The following is a 25241-nucleotide window of genomic DNA, read 5'->3' as shown; positions in this document are numbered from 1 at the left end:
AAGAGGGGAAAAATAGTGTTTACATCAAGTTAATGAGATGGAGAGATCTTAGAATTAATTGAATTGAAAATCTACAAATTATATCAAGTTACTTGACCTGCATAATTACTGAAAGAAAGAATTCTAACAAAAATTCAAAGAAGCCTAATACCTATATAGAATGTTATTGCAAAATTGATTTGTATTTTGATAACTACTAATTTAAAAGTGAATGATAAACAAAATGTAATTGCATTATGTTGTCATAACTCAAAGAAGTGATGTCTAGTAAAATAACGATAAAAATAAGAAGAATTGGAACCAAATGCAATCAATTTGTCATGTATGTATGATTTCTTATTGAGCTCAGATTAGATTGATGCGTTGTCTGTTATTGAAAAGGCAGTAATTTCAACTAACAACATTACTGTTGTCTCATGAGTGTTATGACCTGGATGAGTAAGTAAGTAAATTTAATACATTCATGTGAAAGTTACAAAAAAAGAATGTAGTACAATGTCTCGAAAAATGTTATGAAATGCCAATTTTCAGCTTGATTTGTTCGACTGGCTCACTAGTGATTTCTAATTCAAATGAAAAGTTTTAATAAAAGTTAATAGAAATGGAACTGATAAATTATTTTGAAGTAAGGCTTGTTTTGTGTTTGGCAACCAGTGGTTAGCCATAATTGGTGGCCGAGTGTAAAGCACGTTGGGACACCAGGATTGGCCTTCTTCACACTTGCCGATTGTCATTCAGAATTGTTCTCTGATTGGCTGTTTCTCACTAAACAGCTGATTCTCAGCTAATCGGAGGACAGTTCTGAGTATCTGCCGACAATAATTGGTAAGTTAAAAACGGGCATTCTGGCAACATGACAACCCTAGTGAAAGAGAACGCAATAAGAGCTAATGCCCTACGACTTGCTTGAACACTTGGCAAAACACTGGTGGTTTAATGAAATACAAGCCAAAGGTAATCTATCAAGTCCAAAAATTGTTTTAAAATTTTCTACCATTCAAATCGTAAGTATAATCAATAATAAAGTAGTCTACATAAACATTGTTATAACATAATATACTAGGTACTCTGAATTTTAATAACCAGAAATTCACCAACTTTTCATTTTTTGTAAAGGCATGCATAGATTAATTTTTATTCTTCTTTCTAGCTGATCAAACGAGCTGCCTAAACTTACTAACCACAAACAACAATTACTAGAATCACGAGGATATGCTTATTTGCAATAATTGTCATAATGCTGCTTTTAAAAACTTGAAATTACCTCAAAACCTAACCTTGCTTGAACAAATTTAAAGTAGTGTTCTGATCGAAATATTAGCAAAATGATACTTTGAAGCAGCTTGAAGAGTTTACATTACGATTATTACTATACGCTATACGATAGAATCGTCAAAAAATAGGATAATATGAAAACATGGTATTTGTTCAGAAAAGTTTTCTATTGGTGTTTCCCCATGATTTTCTAATCACTACAGATAAATTTACAATTGATACATCCAAATTCTCATGTTCTAAATTGGTCCCGGAATCGTTCCATACTTCAAGTTACAAAACTTATGAGCACACAATGAATTAGTTGAAGTATCATCCTGATGAACATTAGCAAACCTCATAATAATGTGCAACTGCTCTTTTCTCGGAATGGATTTGCTTTTTGAGAACTGAAACCAACCAGTAGGCAGTCCTCTTGTTCATGTTCCGATATGAACTTCATTATGTCCTGCACAGCCTGGGAAACAGTAATACGTTTAATTGCTGCTTCCCTTCGCAGTTGTTCGGTGATTTGTCTTTGATGCTGCAAATTGGCAATCATCATGTCCATTACAGCCGTATCGGAAAGACCTATTTTATAGGGCGTGGTTAAACCGAATACACAAACTCACTCCAACCTGCAAAATGCAGGCGAAATCACAAACAGTATCGATGTATCACCGTCGAATTAATACCAATAATTCTCACCACACGAAGTAGATAGATTTACAGATTTGAAAACTCTTCAAATTACAGCTAAATAAGCTAAACTGAATCAACAAGTAGTCCAATGAACTTCTCTTCAACTCACAACGCAGGATGCAACAAATAGCAAATACGTCACAATTTGACAGACTGTTTTCCTGGCAAGGGCTGTTATGTCAATTGCGCGCGCATACAAGAATTTTTCAATATTATAATGTTGGTACTGTACCATTAATAACAATTGAATGTTCAGATAACAAAAATGCAACGCAAATTATCAATAATGAAATATAATTTTTATTAATTGATCATTACTGAGTAATTTATTTTATCAATTCATACTATAGGATAGGTTTTTAAACATACGCCTTTGTGCACACACTGGCTGGTTTTGAAGAAGCGATTGCTCGATCAGAAAGTGGAAGTACTAAACTCTTCGATAAGTTGTTGAAGTGTCAGACATAATCACCATAATAAACAGGATGATAATTTATTTATTTATTCACAATATGATAATGGAAACAACTGGTTGGAAACCAAATTATGCTCCCTAAACATAACAAAAAGACTAATATACAATTCGTATTAAAAACAAAAATTATTAGAGAAGTTCATTGAAAAAAGTTTAAATTTAAGAAGATAAATTGCTATAGAGAGGAAAACTTAATTATGTAGTTCACTGCCACAGCCACAGAATTTCATAGGGTTTTGTTTCAGTAAAATTTTAGGGAAATTAATTCTGATGTATTTTAGTTTTTAACCAACAATATCTTCATCTGATTGTCACCATTTAATTGTTTGTATCAAAATCCTTCTGGGCTCAAATAGATTTTGAGACACCGGTATATATTTGATAAAAATTTCTTCAATTTCCAAAAAAACTCAAATTTTGAGCTTTAACCATCATTAACTTCTTTGCCCTCAGGGCGGGGCGCCGGCACAAGGCCTCACGTACGTCAAAATTAAATTGTTGTAGCAACTTCGGGAACCCTGTTGTTTCACTCCTCCTCCGTCTCAAGGCCCAAGAATTGGGCCACCCTACAGGGGTCGGTCCAGTGGCTGGCGGCTGTCAGTAGTGTCGGCTTCGAGGGGCAGCTGAAAAGATGCTCTTTGCTGTGGGGTCCGCCGCCACAGTCGGGACATGAATCATGCACACCATCAGTGATTCTGGACATATAACTGTTCAGAATCACAGAGTAGCCCGATCTCAGTTGAGCAAGGATGGTGCGGGTTCTAGTGACAAAAATTCTTGTCAGTACGGTATAAAGGAGTGATCAGTGATGATTGATCGCAACACAGCTGATTTGGGCGCGCTGTCAAGATAGACTCTCAGGCATCGCACAGCACAAGTGAAGGGCCCCGCAGTCCGCACTGAAGATTAGATTAGCCCTGTACCTGCTAGAGCCGGCCCTGCATTGTCCTTAGATAGTGTTCTCGTGTAAGTAGGCTATATATTGTAATGTTTCTAGAATCATGATCTATCAGAATCACCCGTTTTATTCAGCGTTTCCTTGTAGGGAAGGGTATAAGGACACTTCAATTATAAAATTTCATTTAATTATATTTGCCGGCCAGATAGCCGAGTTGACTAAGGCGTTGCACACTTCAGTATGCTAGTGCTACCAGGTCGCGGGTTCGAATCCCGCCGAATCCCCTGGATTGGGCATGGGACGTTCGATCATCTCATAGCTCACCATCGCACTTCCCTTTACCCACGCACAAGCAAAAAGCTAATGTGGGCATCATCCGCAATAAAAAAAAAACTTTCCACTCATAACTTTTGAAATAATGATCAGATTCTTTTGTAATATGTCATCGTTTGTACTTTTTTAGCTCGTCAGTGTTTTAAAAACCATGTCACAAGTCACAGTGTATCTTATACACTGATTTAAGACACAATTTTGATATACGTATCTAATCTAATTATATTTATAATGGGTACGGTAAGCATAAGCAATGTGAGACAAGTCTTTGAATGTTAGTTGAAATTATATATTATATTAATTCTTACATTACGACATAGGATTCATTCTAATCTAAACTAGAGTACGGTACAAAGTTAATAATTAATTTATGTATGATAAGAACATTGAAAGTGAAAAATATTACTGTTATTAGTAATAATTATATAAAAATATGAAATTTGAAATCGACTTATCTGAAAATATTAAAAACATTTAAGCCATTGTGACTTTTTAAATCTGTACAAAACAATATGATCACTTATTAGAAAATCATTTTGGCAGTAGAATTGAAGAAAGTTTTTATATTTATAAATTAGTAACAAAATTAATATAAGTAGTAATTGAATAATACTTCATAACTAAAATTATAATACCCTGTATTTTTTTAATTGTTCAGAAAACTGTTTTAAATTATTAACCATGGTTCTCAATAACTGCTTTTCAATACTAGAAAAATATTTCAGTTCTTAAGTAGATGAGTCTTCTACTCCAGTTCATACAACCTATAATGAATTTTAATATAACAACAAATTCTTCCAAGTAATAAGAATAGAAAAAATAATAGAATAGATTAACAACTGAACTAGCTAAAATAATGCTTCAAGTATTTGTAAAACCATGTGGAATAGAATCATTACAATATCATTTTTTAAAACAGTGTTTCAAGTAGTGGAGGGCAACATATGGCTAAATGTGAACCATTGCCAAATTGAAACAGCTTCTTACAATGAGTCTGAAACCATCTAGTGAAATATTGAACCGAGAATAGTATTATCCTAATAATATAATATTCGTATGGCTTTTATTAGTGGGGAGTTCCACCTCACCTGAATATATGATTTAATCCGTCAATGGGGTTGTCTAAAGGTAAAGCTCTAAACATTTCCAGGACAACACATCTCAAGTCTCCTGCCTGCTAATATTATGCTGATATTGTTCAAACATCCATTTCAGGCAATTCGCTTTTTGTTATAGAAGTGTAGTGAACTTTTTTGGTGACTGAATGGAATGCAGGAACCAGAGTTTGTTCGATACGGCTTCTGTGCGAGTAAATGTTCAAAGCCAACGATGCGCATAGAGCCAAGAATAATAGAGAGGTCAGAAAATAGCTGTTGCTATCGATGATCAGCGGCTGCATTTTGATCAATTTGGCGTTGCACTCGGGTAGTTTGTACTGGTTGCTCTGTATACAGTGCAGTTTGTTCTTGTTTCGTACGTCGACTTTAGTGGAGTTCAACCAGTTGTAAATGTCCTCACAGTTACAGGACAGAGGATTGTTGGAGAGGTCAATTTCGAGGTCATGTTGACGGCTGGTTACCGCTTCGTCCAAGCGAGCGCGCTCTTTTGGCGTCAAAGTGTAGATCGAATTGCTTTCCAGATCGATGAAGCGTAAATTTTTCATGCACGTTATATTGAAGCTCACACCATGTAGATTGTTTTGGCCTGCAACGAAAACGAAATTGATATTGTTTCATGTTTATAGTCAATTAACACACATCCCTGGTGCAAGTTTGGAACCGCACTAGTCTTAACAAAGTATATGAGCGAAGTTGACCAACCATTATGTTATGTAGCTCATTTGGAAAAGGCATTAATTGAAACAACCTAAATTAGAGCCTCATCCACTGGTTAATTGGCCATTATTAGATATGTTTTGTAAAAATTCTTCATCCCATTGCGAATTTCAACACATCAACATCACCAAAAAAATGTTTAAATAATTGGAAAAGATCAACTCTATATAAATAATTGCTCTACATGATATAAATATTGTGAACAAAACAGTCACATTGAATTGTTTGAACAATCTAACAAACAAATTGAATTAGATCAACTCTATATAAATTGTTATCATAGAGAAACAATAGCGTAAGTATATATCCCATGGTATAGGTCGTTTATGTCGCAACTTTTACTGTTATCTCAAGCCGATTACTGTTGATTATTGTCGAATTTTACTGTTTTTTTTTTTGGGTGAGAGTGTATAAACGGCACAATATAAGAGACTACCAGTGTCACACAGCTTCACGGGAAAGAATTACATGAACTATGGGCTTGAGATAACAGTAAGAGTTGCGACATAAACGACCTATACCATGGGATATATACTTACGCTATTGTTTCTCTATGATAACAATTTATATAGAGTTGATCTAATTCAATTTGTTTGTTAGATTGTTCAAACAATTCAATGTGACTGTTTTGTTCACAATATTTATATCATGTAGAGCAATTATTTATATAGAGTTGATCTTTTCCAATTATTTAAACATTTTTTTGGTGATGTTGATGTGTTGAAATTCGCAATGGGATGAAGAATTTTTACAAAAACATATCTAATAATGGCCAATTAACCAGTGGATGAGGCTCTAATTTAGGTTGTTTCAATTAATGCCTTTTCCAAATGAGCTACATAACATAATGGTTGGTCAACTTCGCTCATATACTTTGTTAAGACTAGTGCGGTTCCAAACTTGCACCAGGGATGTGTGTTAATTGACTATAAACATGAAACAATATCAATTTCGTTTTCGTTGCAGGCCAAAACAATCTACATGGTGTGAGCTTCAATATAACGTGCATGAAAAATTTACGCTTCATCGATCTGGAAAGCAATTCGATCTACACTTTGACGCCCTATACCATGGAATATCTACTTACGCTATTGTTTCTCTATGTTGTTATTCTCTCTATATAATATAAGAAAAACAATAATCACTTCACAAGAAGTATGATGGATGGTGGAGAAGAAGCCCTCAATAGAACTGTTGAGAAGTTGACCTTAAGTTGAACTTAAGATGAGTTCAATTCAATTAATACTGTAGTTGTTGTTGAGCACTTCTTCAAAGCAATAAAATTTTATCCTTTTTTAAAATAGTTTAATGGAAAGATAGATAAAACTTTCAAATATAAAGTAATAATCAAACTCAGCTCACCAATATGCAGATCCTCCAGACTAGGCAAATCACAGAATACTTGTTCGTCATCAAATTGAAAAATTTCATTTTGTTCCAAATGCAATTTTTTCAGCTTTTTCAGCTCGCTTGAAACAAAAATGTCATGCAAATCGGCTGCTAGATCTTCTGGAGTGTTGTCAGCAAAAGCATCAGTCAGGTGGAGCTCTTCCAGATTTTCAAAATTAGAAAATAATCTGAAATTAAGAAAATTGAAATATTAGTATTGCAATTATTTCGAATAGATAGCCCCCATAGATAGAAAACAAGATCAAAGTAAACATAGATGGGCTTGGAAAATACAATAGTAATTAACGATAATGTCAGGAAATGTATCTATCATAGTTCTCCTTTAATTGGTTCAGTAAGTTGTTATAAAATTAAATCACTATGATAAATTGAGAGTAACGTTTTTCGCATTGAAATCCTTATCTGAGAAGGATTCCTATGTACCGTATATCTAAATTTGGTGTAAACAAATTGCATGAAAAGAGCTCCAAAAACTAAAAAAAATCCAGTTTTTACGCTAACACCTCTAAAACCATCCAATTCTTCCCTTAGATGGATGGATCACATCTTGAGAAGCATCAAGTGTGAAAATCGCTGGTAGACCAGAAAATTATTTATTTTTGGTTTATTGTGGAGTTTCACAATCTACAATTTTGATATTGGATAGGCCTATTGCAAATAGTATGATATCCAGAAACTGTACAATTTAAAGATTTAGGAAAACTCCGAAAAAGGTGAGGTTATTCAGTTTTGGGGTGTTTCTATGAAAATTACTAGAATTACAAAGATGTCTCCTTAAATGAGATACTCAAAATTATGTTGATTTTTATGGATGATCGTAATCGTTAAAATAAATTAAAAACAATTTCCAATTGCGAAAATTTCCAATTTTACCCTCTATTACACCGGGTTCAATACCCAGAATTCAGATAAACATTCGAGTAAATACTCAAAAATAATGAGGAATGATTATTCAATAATTAACATAGTTTATAAAGCTGATAAGAGTCTGTGTCAACAATTTGATAACTTATTTGAATTGTTATCTAACCTTGGATGGTGCTCCGTAGGATTGTCTGACGATATGGAAATATCATTGTGATTCAATATCAAACGTTGAACATTCGACACATGATGAAACGTTTTCCCTCTAATCAATTTAATATGGTTACCAGTCATGTCTACAATCTTTAATTTTGTATTATTATGAATCCCAAATATGTTAACTGGCAATTCAGATACATTGTTACCTCTGAATATGAGTACCTGAAACAAATTTCAAATTCAGATCATTATTTGACAATACAATCTTCTTTTCTTTTGCTTGATCATGAGCTATTTTTGAGATTCTTATTGCTTGAGCGTGAGTAATGAGAAGCATGGAAGCCTATATGAGCTTTCGTATAGGGGATTCTGATTTCTTTATTCATGTGTTTAACAAAACAGAAATCAACTTACGTTCTAGCGTTATAAATAAATACCATACCAGTAGCAGTAAAATAACATGGTGAATCATATTAAACTAAAGAGTTCTACAACAATATTGAAAAATGATATAGAAAAATGACGAAATATGCGAAAGTTAAGGTAGCCTACTACTGTAATGTTTTCACATTTGGACATTTGGAAGTTTGGACCTTAAGTTTGGTCCATTCTCAGAGAGGGTATCGAGGATACCCTCCCCTTCAGCACTTAACCGTAGATTTAGTACCTAGGGGTGGGGGGAGAGACAAGACTATAAGCCTTTGAATTGCAATATCCTGGAATAATTAGGAAATTTTTGAATATATGATACTGTGTCAGGAGGGTTTCAATTCTTCTGGATTTCAGTTCGTCCTGTCTTCATGATAGGTAAATAGAATCTTGTAGGTTCGGTTTATTCATGTTTCAAAAGTAAAAGGTTTGGGAGGTTGGACTTTTGCTTTTAAATGGCAATTATGTTGTATTATTTAAAGTGTTTTTAAAATTTGAGATAATAGTCACAACGAACAAAAACGTTGACCAAACAGCTGATCAGGATGAACTGGAATACAGGATGAAACCAATGTACCTAGAATCAGAGAAAACTTCTATACTTAGGTTTATTCTCAGGTTTCTTTATTTTGAGCTAGAATGCAATCCAATGTATTCCAGTTACGTAGGATGAAACGAATGTCACCAACTGTATCCACTGGACTTCATTAAAGCAACAGGAATTTAACGTACTGAAGTTGCCTACCGTACCGAGGCTGGCTTTTGATCAACTGAGCTCTCGATGAATTAGATGACACTCAAAGAAAAAAGCCACTCAAAGCAAGAATCAAAGATGGAAACAATAAAAAATCAGCTTGAATGCACAGAACATTCAATCTTCAGTTGAAGAAAGATTTGGTTGCAAGTTTATACAGTCAAATTAGGCTGTATATTAACGGTAGAGCATGCATGCACATACACAGTCGACTCACATTGTTGTCATCACAGCGAAACGCTTCGAGCAAAGTTTTTTGTATCTCCAAGTTTTTTTGCTGCTCTATTTGAGGTTGAATATTATTTTTCTATCATTATATAATTTGTAATTTTCCAGTGGTTTATTTATTAGTTTTTTTGCTGCTCTATTTGAGGTTGAATATTATTTTTCTATCATTATAATTTGCAATTTTCCAGTGGTTTATTTATTAGTATTATTATTCGCGTCTAGCTCCCATAATGAAAGTCGCTAAGTACGTCTATGAACTCTCCGTTTTTTCTCCTCCCAGTATGCCTTATCTATTGCTATTGGTTGTTTATTCTATGTTAGAAGCCTCTCGCTGATGACAGCTGTGATGACACAACATTCTAAGTCGAATGTGTATGTACATGCATGTTCTACCGTTAGTGGCCAGCCTTACATAACTTATTTGAAAGTTATAACGTTATAAGATCAAGAGTAATAATAGTTCTAACGTCGATATGCCATATAGATTACAATCAGTAAACGTGAATTGGAAATGACGAAAAATATAACCTAAATTGACGTATCAGATAAAATATACCTCAGTTTCAGGAGGAAGTCTCTGCAGCATGGAAGCATCTGTGAATCCCGTATACGAGCAGTTGACCACGTAATGATCTCCAGAGTAATCTTGTCTTCCACAAATACACTTATTGCTAAATGCCGGAGGACAGGAGCTGCTTCCAGCCGCCAATGCTACTAACGATGTTATTATTAATATTTGGAACATCTGTAAAAGTACAATTTATAAAAATTTAGTTCATCCATCAATTTCCTCAGTCATTGGTACAGGAAGTTACAACTAATTCTAAGAATCAATACTTACTGTGGGCCATACATTAAGGCTGTGCAAAGGCTAAAAAAAACTTTCTACTGGTGATGTTTTTCGATTTGTATATCATCAAGCTGTCAAAATAAAAAGTTTTCTCAGTAAAACAATTTTTCCTGATCATTACTTTTCAAGATATCAGCGCCTAAAGTTTAAATTTTGGAGAGAGAACATTTAAATTCGATAAGAGATAAATCCATGAGATTTAGAGGTTTGATTCTTCATGGTATTGTTGATCTAGTAAAACAAAAATTTTCTGAAACTATCAATCTTTGATAAAATTATCCAATTTACTAAAAATGACCAAAATAACTTTTTGTTGAGTCATTTTTGGTAAATTGAATAACTTTATTAAAATTGATATTTTGAAAAAAAATTGGTTTTAATAGATCAACAATACCAAGAAGAATCAATCCCCTAAATCTCTTGGATTTATCTCTTACTGAAATTGAAATGTTCTGTCCCAAAAATTTAAACTTTAGGCGCTCATATCTCAAAAAATAATGATCGGAAAAAAAGTTTTCATGAGAAAACTTTTTTATTTTGATAGCTTGATGATATACAAATCGAAAAACTTTGAAATATATCACCAATAGAAAGTTTATTTTTAGCCTTTGCACAGCCTTAAATGTATTAGGAGAGAATGAATTTATGCACAGATATAATTTATTTATTTTATAAATTGATACATACAATATCACTCTCAACTATGAATGATTGGGAAAAGAACAACAGACTTAAAGCCCAAAACTGTTCCTTTCCCAAATTTAGATAGAAATTGTTAGCAAACTAAGTGTGGGGCGCACAATTATTGAACTGAAAATGAACCATGCAGGGGCATTCAACACTGTCTTGCGCCCTCATATGTATATTATATACATATAGGAGGTGCTCGACATTGGCATGAGACGCCGGCTTAGCCACTGTCAACACTAGATGACTTCACCCACTAAAGAGTGGAATTCTCGTATAGAGAATCCATGCTTCAGCCATGTGGGCCTAGGCTAGACAAACCCAGCCTAGAGAAACCTATTCTATTCAATAATTAATTTTTATCTGAAGGCTGTGATATTGAAGTATAATAGACAAGGTTATATTATTATTTATGTTTGGCTGATGTACATCTGTGATTAATTGTTACTTTGTTTGACCTGCCAGGAATGAGTTGTTATCAATTGGTAGGTATTGCTTTTTTCTATTGTGAATGATGCCCACATGAGCTTTTTGCTTGTGCGTGGTTAATGGTAAGTGCGAGGGTGAATTATTATGAGATGATCAAACGTCCATGCCTATTCAATGGGATTCGGCGGGATTCGAACCCGCGACCAGGTAGCACTAGCAGACTGGAGGGTGCAACGCCTCAACTCGGCTATCTGGCTGGCCAGATTTAATCATGTATAAAACTGCTCTGTTGTTGTTTTTTCTGTGATAATTCCATCAGAGACAAATATTGAGATATGTTTACTCTATGATTATATCAAATTATTAAACTCTCCTGGTTTAAGAATGATACAATGAAACAGACAAAAGACTTCTTAATACATCGCACTCATTTGGACTTACAGTTTATTCAGTGAATAAATTGTTATTCAAGTTTATAGATAATGTATTACCGGTAACTCTTAAAATTATGACGAATCTATGTTTGTAAAAGGTCTTGAGTTAAACGTAAAACATTATCATTATTATTTTGAAGTGTAAGCATATTAAAAGCAGAGTGAAAAACTCTACGGGCAAGAAGTGAACATTACAAAACAAGAGGCCAATATTAATGTGATCAATGAAGCCAGTAACAGGTGCAAGGAAGCCTGGGACCTAGTCAAGGGTATCTCTGGATCTGGTCACTAATATGTAAATAATATCTGGTCACTAATATATGAGCCAAAAGTTCCTGCATGACCTGATGAATTCAACCAGTTCCTGATCCAACAGGTTGAAAGAATGGTGGATTTGATACCAGAGAAGAATGAAACTGCTGGGGTTGTCCAAATACAGAGAGGTCAAAACACTAATTTTGAAAAGTGGGACTCAGTTACTGCCAATGATATTGTCCAAAAGTGACAAAGATAAAAGTACCCAATACATCTATCGCATGTCACTTGAGCTATTAAAATAAATCAATGATCCTGTAGCACACCCCCTCAGCATCGATTTGAACTCCTGCCTCGAGACAAGGTATTTTCCCACAGCACTGAATAATGTCAGAAAGGTGCCTATTTTCAAGAAGAAATGGGCAGCTATAAGCCAATCTCAATAATTCCAGCTCTGGCTAAGATATTTGAAGTATCCATGAAGAAACACCGCCGTATCCCAGCTGGTAATCTGAACTCCTTTGAGGCAGGTGACTCAGTGTCTCTTGCATTGGCGGACTTGAGTAAGGCATTTGAGTGTGTATCACATGATATAGGCCTACTTCTTAAGAATCTGGCCGCTTATGGAGTAACTGGTTCACTTATCACCACTTTCAGATCCTAACTATCTGAGAGGAAGAAAATACTCACTCTTGATGGAGTGAATACAGGTTCGTTTACAATGGAGTGCCTTAAGGTTCAGTGATAGGCCCTCTCCTGTTCCTGGTGTTGATAAACGACCTAGGATTTCTGGGAAACATCCAAATGCTTGCTGACGATTCCACTAACAATACAAGAGACAGAACACCAGATTTGTCTAAAACAGTAGCAGCGGATATTCTTGAAGAAGCCAAACAAAGGTTCATCAAAACGAACTGATACTAAATTAGAATAGAACGCAGGAAACCACATGCAGTCTTGGGCGGATCCAGTTCAGTGGCCTTGGAGAAGTGAAGCTTTTGTGTTTTACTCTAGATACTTGACTTAGCTGGTAGTGGAGTAGTCACATCAACATGTCTGCTTGAAACTCTCCAGGGTAATATTTCTTTTCAGACGACTGAAATACCTTTGATCCCCCGGAAGCATCCTACGGATGTATACTTTGCTATGTTACACAGTCTATAATAATAATAATAATAATAATAATAATAATAATAATAATAATAATAATAATAATATAATAATAATAATAATAATAATAATAATAATAATAATGAGTTTCTGTTCATGGCGTGGTCATAGGTATGGCCACAAGTGAACAAGTCAAGAACATAAAAAACTGTCATAAGACAGGTCAAGAACAAAAATACACGTCAAAACACAAAAAGCAGCAAGACTAATGCAAAAAGTATCTACAGTCATATCAATTATTGTCTTCAGTTGTGGGGACATGCATCTGGCTGTAAAGAGGTAGCCTATTACTCCTCCAGAAAAAAGCACTCAGGATATTGAGCTCAGCAGGTTAACTAGACCATTATCGTCAGGCTGAAAATATTCACTGTGTTTAATCAATATATCTTGCTCTCCTTGTTGCTTGCAAAAGATAACCACCACTTGCTGACAAGAAGAGCAGATAAACGCTCCTATAGCACAAGAGGAAGAGTAAAATTGGACGTTTCATTCTGCAGGCTGAGCAAGGACAAGACTGAGCAACGCTCTACCTGATGGCTGAAGGAGTGAAGAGCCTGGAGATCAGGTTAAGAGACGAATAAAGAAGTGGTTAGTTGATTCACCATTCTACGCTGTTCACGAATATTTTGAGGCCAAGAAATCAATATCTGAACCTGTGAAACTTTTAATCACATGTTATCTTGAAAAACGTGCAAAACTATCTATTTTTAATTGTTTAATATGTTTGACTAAGTGAATAAACGTTATTTATGACATAACTCATAATAATAATAATAATAATAATAATAATAAGCGTCTTTATTTAAGAAACAAAACCAAACGAATCATCAAGCATACAACATATTGAACAAAAAATTTTCAAAACAAAAAAAAAAATTCTTAATAAACCTAGTGAACTGTATAAAAGACTAATTTGACATAACCGGAAGGTTGTCTGTCAGGAGTCGGTATCTACTGAATCATTATTACAATGCTTTATCCTAACTGATTAATATCCTTCGATCAACAAAACTAAAAATAAAGTTAACAATTTGATAATTATAATTATGATACTGTTATCCTAGAAATAAAAATAATATGCAATATTCTTAAAATAATGAATAGAAAATACATAGTGAATAAATAATAAACTTTTCCCTTCATCAAAACAAAACAGAAAAAAAAACAATACTTGAATGATTTTAATTGAATGTCATACTTTCGCCACTATATAGCCAAATTACTAATTACTACTATTAGGACCTACTCAATTTAATAATTGAATTCTTCGATTAGTGACTCTCTTATTTTGATTGCTTGTTGCACGTACCGTGCCAGCTTCCACCAATCACTTCCATTGAGCCAATCAACGACCTCTGAGTCACTCAATTCAACTTTCCCCAAAAAGGCTCTTCGAACTCCACTTAGGATTGGACATACTCCAATGAAATGTTTAATATTTTCCCTCTGCCCCATATTGCACATTGAACAAATCCACTGCTCTTCCTCTCTTCCATGTCCATAGTTCAAATGTAATAATGCACCTCTAGCTTTTAGAATAGAACTCATCATTTTCCTGTTCAATCCAGATTTCAAATAGCTCTTTCCTCTACTCATGTCTAAAATATGATAAACGCTGTGAAACCGTGAATTAGTTGCGCTTTGCAAACAACTCAGTCTATTTTTCTCTTTCATTCTCTCATGCATACGCTCAAATTCACTCTTCCATCACTTCCATTCACCAAACATTCTGCTAAGTTACATTCATACTCTATATCCAAACGCATCCACTCCTTAAACCAAGATATCTTATATCTAATTATTTTCTCAGCCAATTTTCTTGTTAATCTGTGCCTGCCGAGACTCATGGTTTTAGCAATATACTCGATGTGCATTTTCAAAACATATAAATACATTGATTCTAAATCCAGCTCCATCTGTAATAGATAATTGGGTGTGGCTCTAGGTAATGCCAACAACTTTTTTACAAAAAATCTAGGTAAAGACTCTAATACGTCACAGTACTTGAACCCCCAGACTTGTGCTGCATACACTGCCACAGACTTCATAACAGCATGATATACTTTCCACTTTGCTTCAATTCCTACATCATTCTTCGCAATAAAATTTCTCCACATTCCATTTATCGCAAATTTAGCTACCGATACACGTTCCTTTACATGCTGTGTGAATGAAAGCTGAGGGGTAAGCACTACTCCTAAATATTTGTACTTGTTTACCACCTCAATAGAGTTACCACCTAGGGTCCATTTTTCATGTGCAGCCAATCGTCCTCCTTTCCTGAATACCATAATCTTAGATTTATCTGTATTAATCTCCAATCCCCATCTGTCACAGTATTCATTTACATTATTAATCATTCTCTGTAAGGCCTTTGGAGTAGAGGCAAACAAAACCAAGTCGTCGGCATAGAGTAATAACTTAACATTCAGCTCATCAATCCATACACCCTCCACCATGTTATCATGCAAATCATTAATAAACAAGAACAAAATTGGAGATAACAAGCAGCCCTGTTTTAAACCGCTGACTGTTTGAAAAAAATCTGTCATCTCTTTGTTGCACCATATACTAGCTCTTGTATCTCTATATAGCTCACTGATAACTCTAACGAATTTATTTGATAGACCTATATCATATAATTTAAGAACAAGTGCAGCCCTATCAACTCAATCAAACGCGGATTTCAGGTCCACAAAGAAACAATATAATTTCTTCCCTCTTCCTCTTAATTTCAAACTTATAATATTATGTAAATTGAAAACATTGTCAATCGTGGAATAGCCCTTTCTAAACCCCGCTTGGTGTTCACAGAGTGCATTGTTTATATGTACCCACTTTTCAAGCCTAGCCAGCAAAACACCTGCAAACCACTTTGCTAGCGCATTCACAAATGATATGCCTCTATAATTTTTTGCATTGGCCGTATCTCCTTTTTTGTGAATAGGGAATATGACCGCATCCCTAAAACTGGTTGGTACGTCTGCATTTTCTAATACATGATTGAAGAGTCCCAAAATCGTTTCAAAAAGCTCTTCTGACGCGTTTTTGAAAAACTCCATAGGTACCCCATCCGTGCCCGGTGCTTTTCCCTCCTTAGCCTTTTTCAATGCAGCTTTCAACTCTGACATCTCTATCACACTGTCTAGTATGTCATCTCTTTTGAAAGGAATTACATAGTCTGCTGATGCTGCTACTCTACTTGAGGTGAAAATCTCCTTGAAATGCTGAGTCCACTCATCTGACCGTATAGAATTGTTTATTATTTTCTTATTAAATTTGAAAACCTTTGCCGCTTCCCAAAAACCCTTGGAGTCTCGTACATTCGCTAATCTATCACTCATACTCTGATAATAACGTTTTTTCTTTTGGCAACATATATTTTTATAATAGTTTTTAGCCTCGAGATAAGCCTCCTTTGCATAAGTGGTGTTACTATTCCTAAATAAATTCAAATTCTTAAAACTACGCACTCGCGCTCTCTCACATTCCCAATCATACCATGCTTGCTTAAATTTTGCACACACTCTTCCTCTCTCACACGAATAATTATCCATACATTCCTTAACCACACTAATCACCTGAGTTGCTTGCTCTTCAGCGCTATGTAAATCTATGAATAAGTCTTGCAATTTACTTCTAATACGCCCCTGATATGCCTCTTTCGCATTTTCCACCCATCTATACCTAGGCAGCGGTAATAAGTATGATTCATCTTCCCGTAGCTTATTGGAGACCACTTCAACTTCTATAGGAAAATGATCTGAAAATATCATTGAATTGACTTTGAAATCATCTATTAAATCTACCAGTACACTGGATATGCAACAAAAATCAATGACCGAGGCCCCCTGTCCACTAACAAATGTGAATTCACCATCCCTATCCCCTATTGTTCTACCATTCAATATTACCATGTCATGTCTTTCGCAAAGCTCTAGAATTGTCCTACCTCTACCATTCACTAAACTGTCTTTAGATTTTCTCGAGTTATTGACTCTTACTACAGTAGCCAACAATTCTTCAGGTAATATTTGACAATCTCCTATTCTACTATTGAAATCACCTAGCAGTATGAAATGTTTATCCTTTCCATGACTCTCCAGTAAACTCCACAATTCTAATAAATCCCTATCCCATCTCTCTTGCACACTATTTACAAGATTATACAGTGCTCTCTTTAACATTCCACCAGACTTTTTCAAGAGCTCTCCTTGTATATCATCTATTCCTGGTGCCTTCCCTTCTTTTAGGTCTCGCAGTGCTTTTTCAAACTCTTCCATCAACATTGGTGCCCCCAATTCCTGTAGTTCCTATTCCTCAGTGCCTATTTCGAGGAAAACTCACTCTTCCCCCTAATCCATTAGGATTCTGAAGGTGAGGTTTTACCACAGACGCTGTTTGTAGTTTGGTGGCAGTATCCCTGTGTGACCTGACCAAGGCCTTTGATTGTGTTTCTCATTGTATATTGTTAAAGAAACTTAGAGACATGGAGTTCAGGGGGTGGCCCTTGGGTGGCTGAAGGATTATCTGGCTAATCATAGGCAGGTGGTGTCAATTGGTGGTGCTGTGTTGGATGCTCGTGATGTATGCTGTGGCGTGCCTCAGGGTTCTATTCCTGGACCTTTCCTATTTCTCATCTTCATCTATGACCTCGGGCTGAATGGAAGTGCTCTGCTATTTGCAGATGACACAAGTTGTTGACATGGCAATACACAGGTCCACTTGTACTGAAGAAAAATCCACTCTGCACTACTGCACTTTGAGGCGGAATCCACCAATCTTCAGGGATTGCAGTTTAAATCTCCATGGATACATGATGGATGCCACATTGACATGAGAGAAGCATGTTGACATGATCTGCAAAGATCAATCAAACATCAATGACTGTTAAGAGTCACATATTTGATGCGCAAGCTGAGAGGTCATGTTTCTTTGGAGTACCTGGTTAGTGGTTACAGCATACTATAGCCTCTTCCACAGCCCTATCAATTATGGCATAGTGCTTTGGGGTCAAACATGCGGCTATAGAAGGATCCTGCTCCTGCAAATAAGGTTCTCTGTATCATCACCTCATCTCTTTGTCTGGAACACTGTACGTCAATCTTTAGGAGACTGTATATTATAGTCAGCATCTTTTTAGTTTGCTGTTACTGTTGAGAAGAGGCTAACATACCTTCCAGCATAGAGGACATGTACATAGCCACAACACAACAATTTGCCTCATGCCAGGCTGACTCGATCCGACTGAGTAGATCCCTGTCTATACACTTTAGATTTACAAGCATCAGGATGCTGATGTATTTCCGTGAGTAGGAGGGAAACACTCTCAATTCGTGAGAAGCTTAGCACTCAACTCCCTGGATGAAGAGGCAATGATTTTTGAGATCTATTACTGACCTTCCATTTTGATCTCAGTTTTTGTTATAAAGTTTTATTTTTGATGCAATCTATCCAGCAAGTGCTGGTTATGGAAAACTAAATACTAAAATTTAATTGATATTCCATGATTACCTAAGCAATCTACATTTTATACATTTCATGTTGTATAACCTTTCTTTTAACCATCTCTGTAGGTACTTAAAAATATTGAATACTCGATTACATTCTAAAAAAATTTCCTTTCCTCAAAGTAGAGTATTGCTTTTTAATAATAACATTTCATGGGTTTTGAATGGGTTTATTCAACTGATTTTATTTTGCAACATTTCTCATTCTCTGACATTATAAACAAGGATTGAGAGTCTCATGCTTAGTTCATATTTTGATTTTGACTAACTTCTGGACCCCTTCTGGTCAACTTCTATACCCCTCTACATGTCTACACTGACTACGCTATTCGGGATGAAATTAAAAACTTTGTTGCTCCATATTATTAGAAAACAGCGAATTTTCCTACCAAGAAAGGTTCAATAACAAACTGAATAATAATGTATTTCAACCAAACTGAAGTTTGATCTTTTATCGAGTAAATAAAAACCTTTCACTTTTTTCGAGCAATCTTGTAGTTTGTAGAGGTTGTCTTACTTGGGTGCGAGGTCTGTCAACATCTCACATCACTCAAAAGAGAATAATAGATAAGTTACGTTGGTAATACGCAATCAAATCATAAAGCGCCCAAGCCCAACCATTTTTAGGTTAAGTCGGTGTTCGTTGCATGCATTTTGTTTGTTGGTCTTTCCGATTCCGGAAACTGACTGCAACTGCATTGTTGCTTTATGAATAAAGAGGATTAAAATATCAATTCTCTTGAACCGCAGTTTGGAGTATTTTTCTTGTTGTCAACCGGCAATAGAAATCGTGATAGGCTATTCATGTTTGATATAGCCTTACTACTGGACTTGTTAATGTGAGATATTCTACCCGATGATGTTGAATCGTACAAATTCATTTGGAGAATCCGGTCTTGGTGAGCCAGAACAAGATGCTAACTCTGCCCTTACAGAATTGGATAAAGGTTAGTTTATTAGTCATTTTGTAAACTGCAGGTCTCACGCAGTTATTTTAATCTTACTAGTAGTTTGGAAAACAGTAGAATTGGCTACACAAACAGCACTAACGCCCGCCTATCCACATTCACACACAAACACATACAAATTAGATTTAGAGTACGATGATATTATATGCATTTATGCAAAAAGGATCGATGAAGGACGAGGAATAAAAGTTCTTTACAGTTTTGAGCTAAGATGCACGGTTGAAGAGATAAAAAATCTGAAACTTGGAATGTGGGATTTGAAAAAATTATCGAATTATAAAAAAAAATCAAAATTTCAACTTGTGATGTATGAAATAAGACCGCCTTGGAGCGCTAAAAAATAAAAGTCTCTTACACTTTTTAGCTAGGATGCACGGTTCAAGAGATAAAAATATGAAACTTGAAATTGGTAATTCTAAATTTTGAATATCAAATTTTGATATATGAAATAAGACCACCTTGGAGCGCTAAAGAATGAATAAAGGATCTCTATACTTTTGAGCTCGGAAGCACGGTTGAAAAGATAAACTTGATGAACTTGGATTGAGACTTGAAAAAATCGAATTCCTAAAATTAAAAAAAAAAATTGAACATACGTGATACATGGAATAGTACCGCTGAGAAGAATGAGCAAATTTGAACCTGATCCGATAAAGTATTGAAAAGTTAAGTTGATTTTTAGGGTAAAGCTCCTGAATAAAGGACCGTCATCTTGAAACGAGTATGAGTTAAAAAAATGTAAATATATAGCCGTTTCTGCACACCGTTTCAAAGTACTCGTATACCAAATTTTATCCAAATCGGACCACAACTGCGGTACAAACGAACGCCAATTGACTTGAAACATAGAAATCGCTTCGCTCATTCATGTAGGCTACATAGATTGACAGAGTGACTCGCTTGACAAAGTTAAAGGACCAAAATGAAATGTTTTTATCTTATCTGGCGTTATCTGATACTATGAAGTATGTAAAATTATTTTGTTATATTTATAGTCAAACCACATGTTACTAGTAGATAATCTAGTAATATCATAGTTAAACATGAGGCCTTGTATTAGAGGTGGCTATGGTATAGCCTAGCCCTATAATATAGGCCTACGAGTGTAATAGACGCACTGAATTTATTCGGTGCGTCTTCAGAATACATGGCCTCTTATGGGGCACGCCTTGAAGCTCTTATATTTTTCCGCATCAGAGACAAGATAAAATAATCAACGCGTCTATGGCCCTGTACACATGACGGCTTTAGACACTGCGTTTGACACATACGATCACCTATTTCATGACCTATTGACCTATTCACTACAAAAGCGCGCGTTCGACTGAGTGCATTCCAATGTGTACGTTCCAATGCCCAATATAGAAGCTCGATGTGCGCTGCAAACGTGGCGCTTGATGTGGAAACTACAAGCGCCGCGTTTTGCCGACGCTTTTTCAAAGCGTGCGTTTGCATATGATTGTACAATTCCATTTTTTCTATGTATGTATTAAACGCAGCGTTTAACGTCGTCATGTGTACAGGCCCTATGACGCCCCGTAACGTTAAAAAAAAATTCTGTCCTATAATTATTCTTGAAATGAAAAACGAATAAACCTTACACATTCACAAGAAGAATTTCACAAAGGAACACAGCCACAAAATTCCATGAAACAATTCCGAGACTGCGTTACAAACATTCACATAGAGAAAGCAAATGCGGCTGAGTTGAAACGTAAACTTTATTTCGTTTGATAAATTAGCATGTCAACGTCCCAATTCCTTTGCTGGTTTAGGGTGAGTTAAGGCGAAATGCAATGATATGGTATTGTGTAAGAACTTTGTACTACACGTGCGATCGCCACATGCCAGAGACATTCTACTGCTCCAAAAGACAGCTCTCCGAATCATCACATATAGCAAGTATGATGCACATTGCCAGCTAATCTTCCGCAGATTGGGCATCCACACAGTCTGTGGACTTGGCTTCATTGCTATATGTGAGGAAACATCACAACGCTACATCGAAGAGAGCAAGTGCACTCCTACAACACCCGGAGGACAAACTTTGATGTGCCGCACTGTCGTTTGTCGAAGGTGAAGGACTGTTCCCCCGTGCTGGCGATGAGGATGTTTAACCACTTGCCAGAGCCGGTGATGGGCGTTCGGTGAACATCTTCAGGTCCTCCTTGTCTAAGTGGCTGATTGAAAAGAGTTTCTATTTAATATCAGCGACTTCTTCAATGAAGATACTTGTAATCTGTAACACTGCCATCATGATCAAGTAAAGTGTGACCAGTGTTTTTTCTCATGTACAAATATACGGAATGACGCAATCCATCCTGGAATGGCCTGGTCTTTGATTGAGATATTGGATATTGGATCACTGTAGCTTATCTCCCATGTTTATTAGAATGTTCCGAGCTGTCAGTGCAAAAGGACAATAACCGATTGCCGTCTCGTATTCATTCTGCCAAACCATGAGTATGTGTCAGTAAATACATGCTGTTTAATGTCAAGGAAAACCCCGAAATCAATAGATAGCCGCCCTCTTAAGCCAGCTCCACTCTCTCGCCAAGTCGCTTGCCAGGCGGCTTACTATAGTATATACATCTATACGGGCGGAGTGATGGCGAGCTGTGACATAGTAGCCATCGTACACTCTCGTACTCGTTCTCAATAGTACGCACTTAGCAAGAGTATGGAAGCGGCATTGGATAATATACAGAGTGTTTCAGAAGTAGTGGCGAACATTCTAGGGTATTGTTCCTAGATGATAGGAAACTACAAATGTCATATTTGAAGTGCCCAAAACTCAGTGGTTATCCTTATAGCTGCCATTTTGAAATTTGGCATGAATGTTTATGCTATAAAAGACTCAACTTTAAAAAATAAATAGAAAAAATTTCGATGCGAATTTTCAAAATGGCGGCTATATTGAATTTTTGATTGCAAATTTCACGAAAACCGTTCACTTTACAGAAAATTTACAAGAGACAAAAAAGTTCAGAGATTTCAAAGATATCTTATTTATTAAGATTGGTCAAAGAATAACAGAGAAATTAATTATTTTCTTACTGCATCCATGACCATGGATCATCTGAAAAACATTGTAAAATTAGCTGGATGGCCATATGTAGCCATACCGAGTTTCAAAGCATCATCTTAAATACAATAATTGGTATTGAAAATTTAATATTTATGTTTAAATAGTGAAAAGTGGTCATGCATGCAGTACGAAAAGAATTAATTTCTTCGATATTCTCTTCGATCAGTATCAATAAATGAGGTATCCTTGAAATCTTGATAAAATTTGCTAACTTTTTTGTCTTTTGTAAATTTTTTGTAAAGTGAACGATTTCGTGAAATTTGCAATAAACAATATTTTAAACGGCCGCCATTTTGAAAATTCACATAGAAATTTTTTTTTTTATTTTTTAAAGTTGAGTCTTTATATCATAAACATTCATGCCAAATTTCAGATCAATACAACATTTCTTTCTTGAGATAAAAATTATTAAGTGAAAAAAACAAAATGGTAGCTATAAGGATAACCGCTGAGTTTTGGGCACTTCAAATACGACATTTGTAGTTTCCTATCAATTAGAAACAATACCCTAGAATGTTCGACACTACTTCTGAAACACTGTATAATCTCTTCCTTCACATAAATTCACCTTGTGATAATTTATTAAATATATTTTAATAGGCCTATAATGAATTTTATTTATTCCGAACTACAAAATAATATTTCAACTATGAGTATTTTCTCTTTCAGGTTTACGTTCAGGAAGAGTTGGCGAGCAGTGCGAGGCAATCGTTCGTTTTCCACGTCTGTTTGAAAAGTATCCATTCCCAATTCTTATAAATTCTTCCTTCCTGAAGCTAGCGGATGTATTCAGAGAAGGGTGAGTATGCTACTATCTAGCACAGTATACATGCTGTGAGATAATATTATAGGTACTAATAACTAACCATAGTTAATTCACCAAACCTATGGTTTTATTTTACAATAGTTTTAAAATTATTTTCTCGTTACTAATATTATTCACATTCAAAAAATGGTAGCTATAGCTTTTCCAAAGTGGCTAATGTTCAACAAAAAAATTTAGCTGACTGTAGGTTTAGTAACATTCTTTTAAGTATGAAAAATAAGAAAAATGAAGCACTTAAATCCTATTTAAACTTACACCAGTTTTGAAGTTATCCATAATAATTATGTTAGGCGAAATATAGTAATACTTTTTCATAATGGAAACATAACATTTTTGTAAAATATCACTTAATTCGGTGATATTTATTTATTTGAACAAAAAACACGTGATTCACAAAGATATGTAATACACCAATTAGTTTTTTGAAAGGTTATCTAGTACAGCTTAACAGCATAGAAATCGCCTTAGTTATCTGCACACGTTGTTATGGTAGCTGATTTGAAGTTCAGTCGAAGCACTCTCGTAGGGCACTTAGCATCCTCGTGGAGTCGATTTGTGGTAAAATAAAAAGACAAAATTTGGCAATATCTTTGTATTTTTAAAAAATCCAAATGGCTATAGAGCTATTATATTAGCTTTTTGTTAAATGTTGAATTGTTGAAAACCTATGGGAAGTGGGAAACTAGTGCTTAAATTTTAATCTATATAAGAACAATAAAATATTTAATACGCACCAATATTATACATACTGTATTGGTTTCAAAAAATAGTTGTCATACTAATTATAATTAGCCTATAACCATTACTCTTCTTGAAGAATGTGCTAGCTAAATAAGTGACCAGTAAATGATTTCAATGTTAATCAAGCACTTGTTATTGCAGAATACATATAAAATCACAAAACATGATAATCACAGTGAAATTATTGTTACATTGTCTCAATCAGAAGGAAATTTCCACTGATAGTTCCACGAAATCTCTAGTGTCGTCAAAGTAAGCTATTGTATACATTTTTCTCGTGTCAAGTATTGTGCCCATTAATTTTTCAGGAACAACTTTCTGCGCCTATGGGTCCTGCGGGTGTGTCAGCAAAGCGAGAAACATCTGGACAAGATCCTGAACGTGGACGAGTTTGTGCGCCGAGTGTACAGCGTGATCCACTCGAACGACCCGGTGGCACGGGCGCTGAGCCTGCGCACCCTGGGCAGTATGGCCGGCATCATCCCGGAACGCCAGCATGTGCACCACAGCATCCGGCGCAGCCTCGACTCGCACGACTCGGTCGAGTGGAGGCCGGCATTCAGGCCGCTATGCAGTTTGCCGCTCAGTCCAAGTAAGTCACAAATTTGATGTTTTTTGTGAACTACAGTATTATCCATCATGCACAAAATATTATTGTACAATAATATAATCTATATATATTATTATATACCTAATTATAACATCAGGCCGCATTGTTTATTAATTTTACTATGCCTTGTCCACATGTTGCCCAGTAAGGCTCAACACACACTACCTCGACTCAAATCGTGCGACTCCAGTCGAGGATACCTCCAGTCTCTCGACCTTACAACTTTTTTGCTCATTGTCATACTTCAATTCCGCTACTCAATTCTAAACCTTCTTTAATATTAAAAAAATTAAGATCCAAATTCGTCATCTACTTCGCATGTAACAAATTTT

At 35.4% G+C, this 25241-nt stretch overlaps 4 protein-coding genes across 6 annotated transcripts in view; 2 read left to right on the top strand and 2 right to left on the bottom strand.

Annotated features, from left to right (window-relative positions):
- Positions 1-25241, top strand: part of LOC111043276 — a 182170-nt gene that overhangs the window by 35713 nt on the left and 121216 nt on the right. The gene's annotated exons all lie outside the window — the stretch shown is intronic.
- On the bottom strand, positions 1487-1963 carry LOC111059430 (guanine nucleotide-binding protein subunit gamma-1). The gene has a single exon (XM_022347084.2). It carries the CDS (start codon positions 1823-1825, stop codon positions 1613-1615), a length of 213 nt encoding a protein of 70 aa, XP_022202776.1. The 5' UTR covers positions 1826-1963; the 3' UTR covers positions 1487-1612.
- Positions 4620-10115, bottom strand: LOC120352471 (leucine-rich repeat transmembrane neuronal protein 2-like). The gene is made up of 4 exons (XM_039433180.1): positions 9898-10115; positions 7938-8152; positions 6860-7074; positions 4620-5366 (listed from the first exon to the last, which is right to left on the bottom strand). The coding sequence occupies exons 1-4, from the start codon at positions 10084-10086 to the stop codon at positions 4861-4863; spliced, it is 1125 nt and encodes a 374-aa protein (XP_039289114.1). The 5' UTR covers positions 10087-10115; the 3' UTR covers positions 4620-4860.
- Positions 19346-25241, top strand: part of LOC120352225 (integrator complex subunit 7-like) — an 8348-nt gene continuing 2452 nt past the window's right edge. Inside the window, exons 1-3 of the mRNA XM_039431976.1 lie at positions 19346-19623; positions 23402-23531; positions 24608-24891. Coding sequence (XP_039287910.1) covers positions 19533-19623; positions 23402-23531; positions 24608-24891 — 505 coding nt within the window. The 5' untranslated portion in view covers positions 19346-19532. The remainder of the gene's footprint in view (positions 19624-23401; positions 23532-24607; positions 24892-25241) is intronic.

The sequence above is a fragment of the Nilaparvata lugens genome, chromosome 7 (genome assembly GCF_014356525.2).
Source record: "Nilaparvata lugens isolate BPH chromosome 7, ASM1435652v1, whole genome shotgun sequence".
In the NCBI taxonomy this organism is placed as follows: domain Eukaryota; kingdom Metazoa; phylum Arthropoda; class Insecta; order Hemiptera; family Delphacidae; genus Nilaparvata; species Nilaparvata lugens.
Note: the sequence above shows the minus strand (reverse complement) of the source record. Positions and strands in the feature narration are given on the sequence as shown.

Excerpts from the sequence above, each read along its gene's own strand:
- LOC120352471 (XM_039433180.1), bottom strand. The coding sequence starts at position 10,086 with ATGTTCCAAATATTAATAATAACATCGTTAGTAGCATTGGCGGCTGGA. Across the intron at positions 8,153-9,897 it reads GACTTCCTCCTGAAACTGAG|GTACTCATATTCAGAGGTAA; the intron begins GTATATTTTATC and ends AATTTGTTTCAG. Across the intron at positions 7,075-7,937 it reads CCTACGGAGCACCATCCAAG|ATTATTTTCTAATTTTGAAA; the intron begins GTTAGATAACAA and ends TCTTAATTTCAG.
- LOC111059430 (XM_022347084.2), bottom strand. The coding sequence starts at position 1,825 with ATGGACATGATGATTGCCAATTTGCAGCATCAAAGACAAATCACCGAA.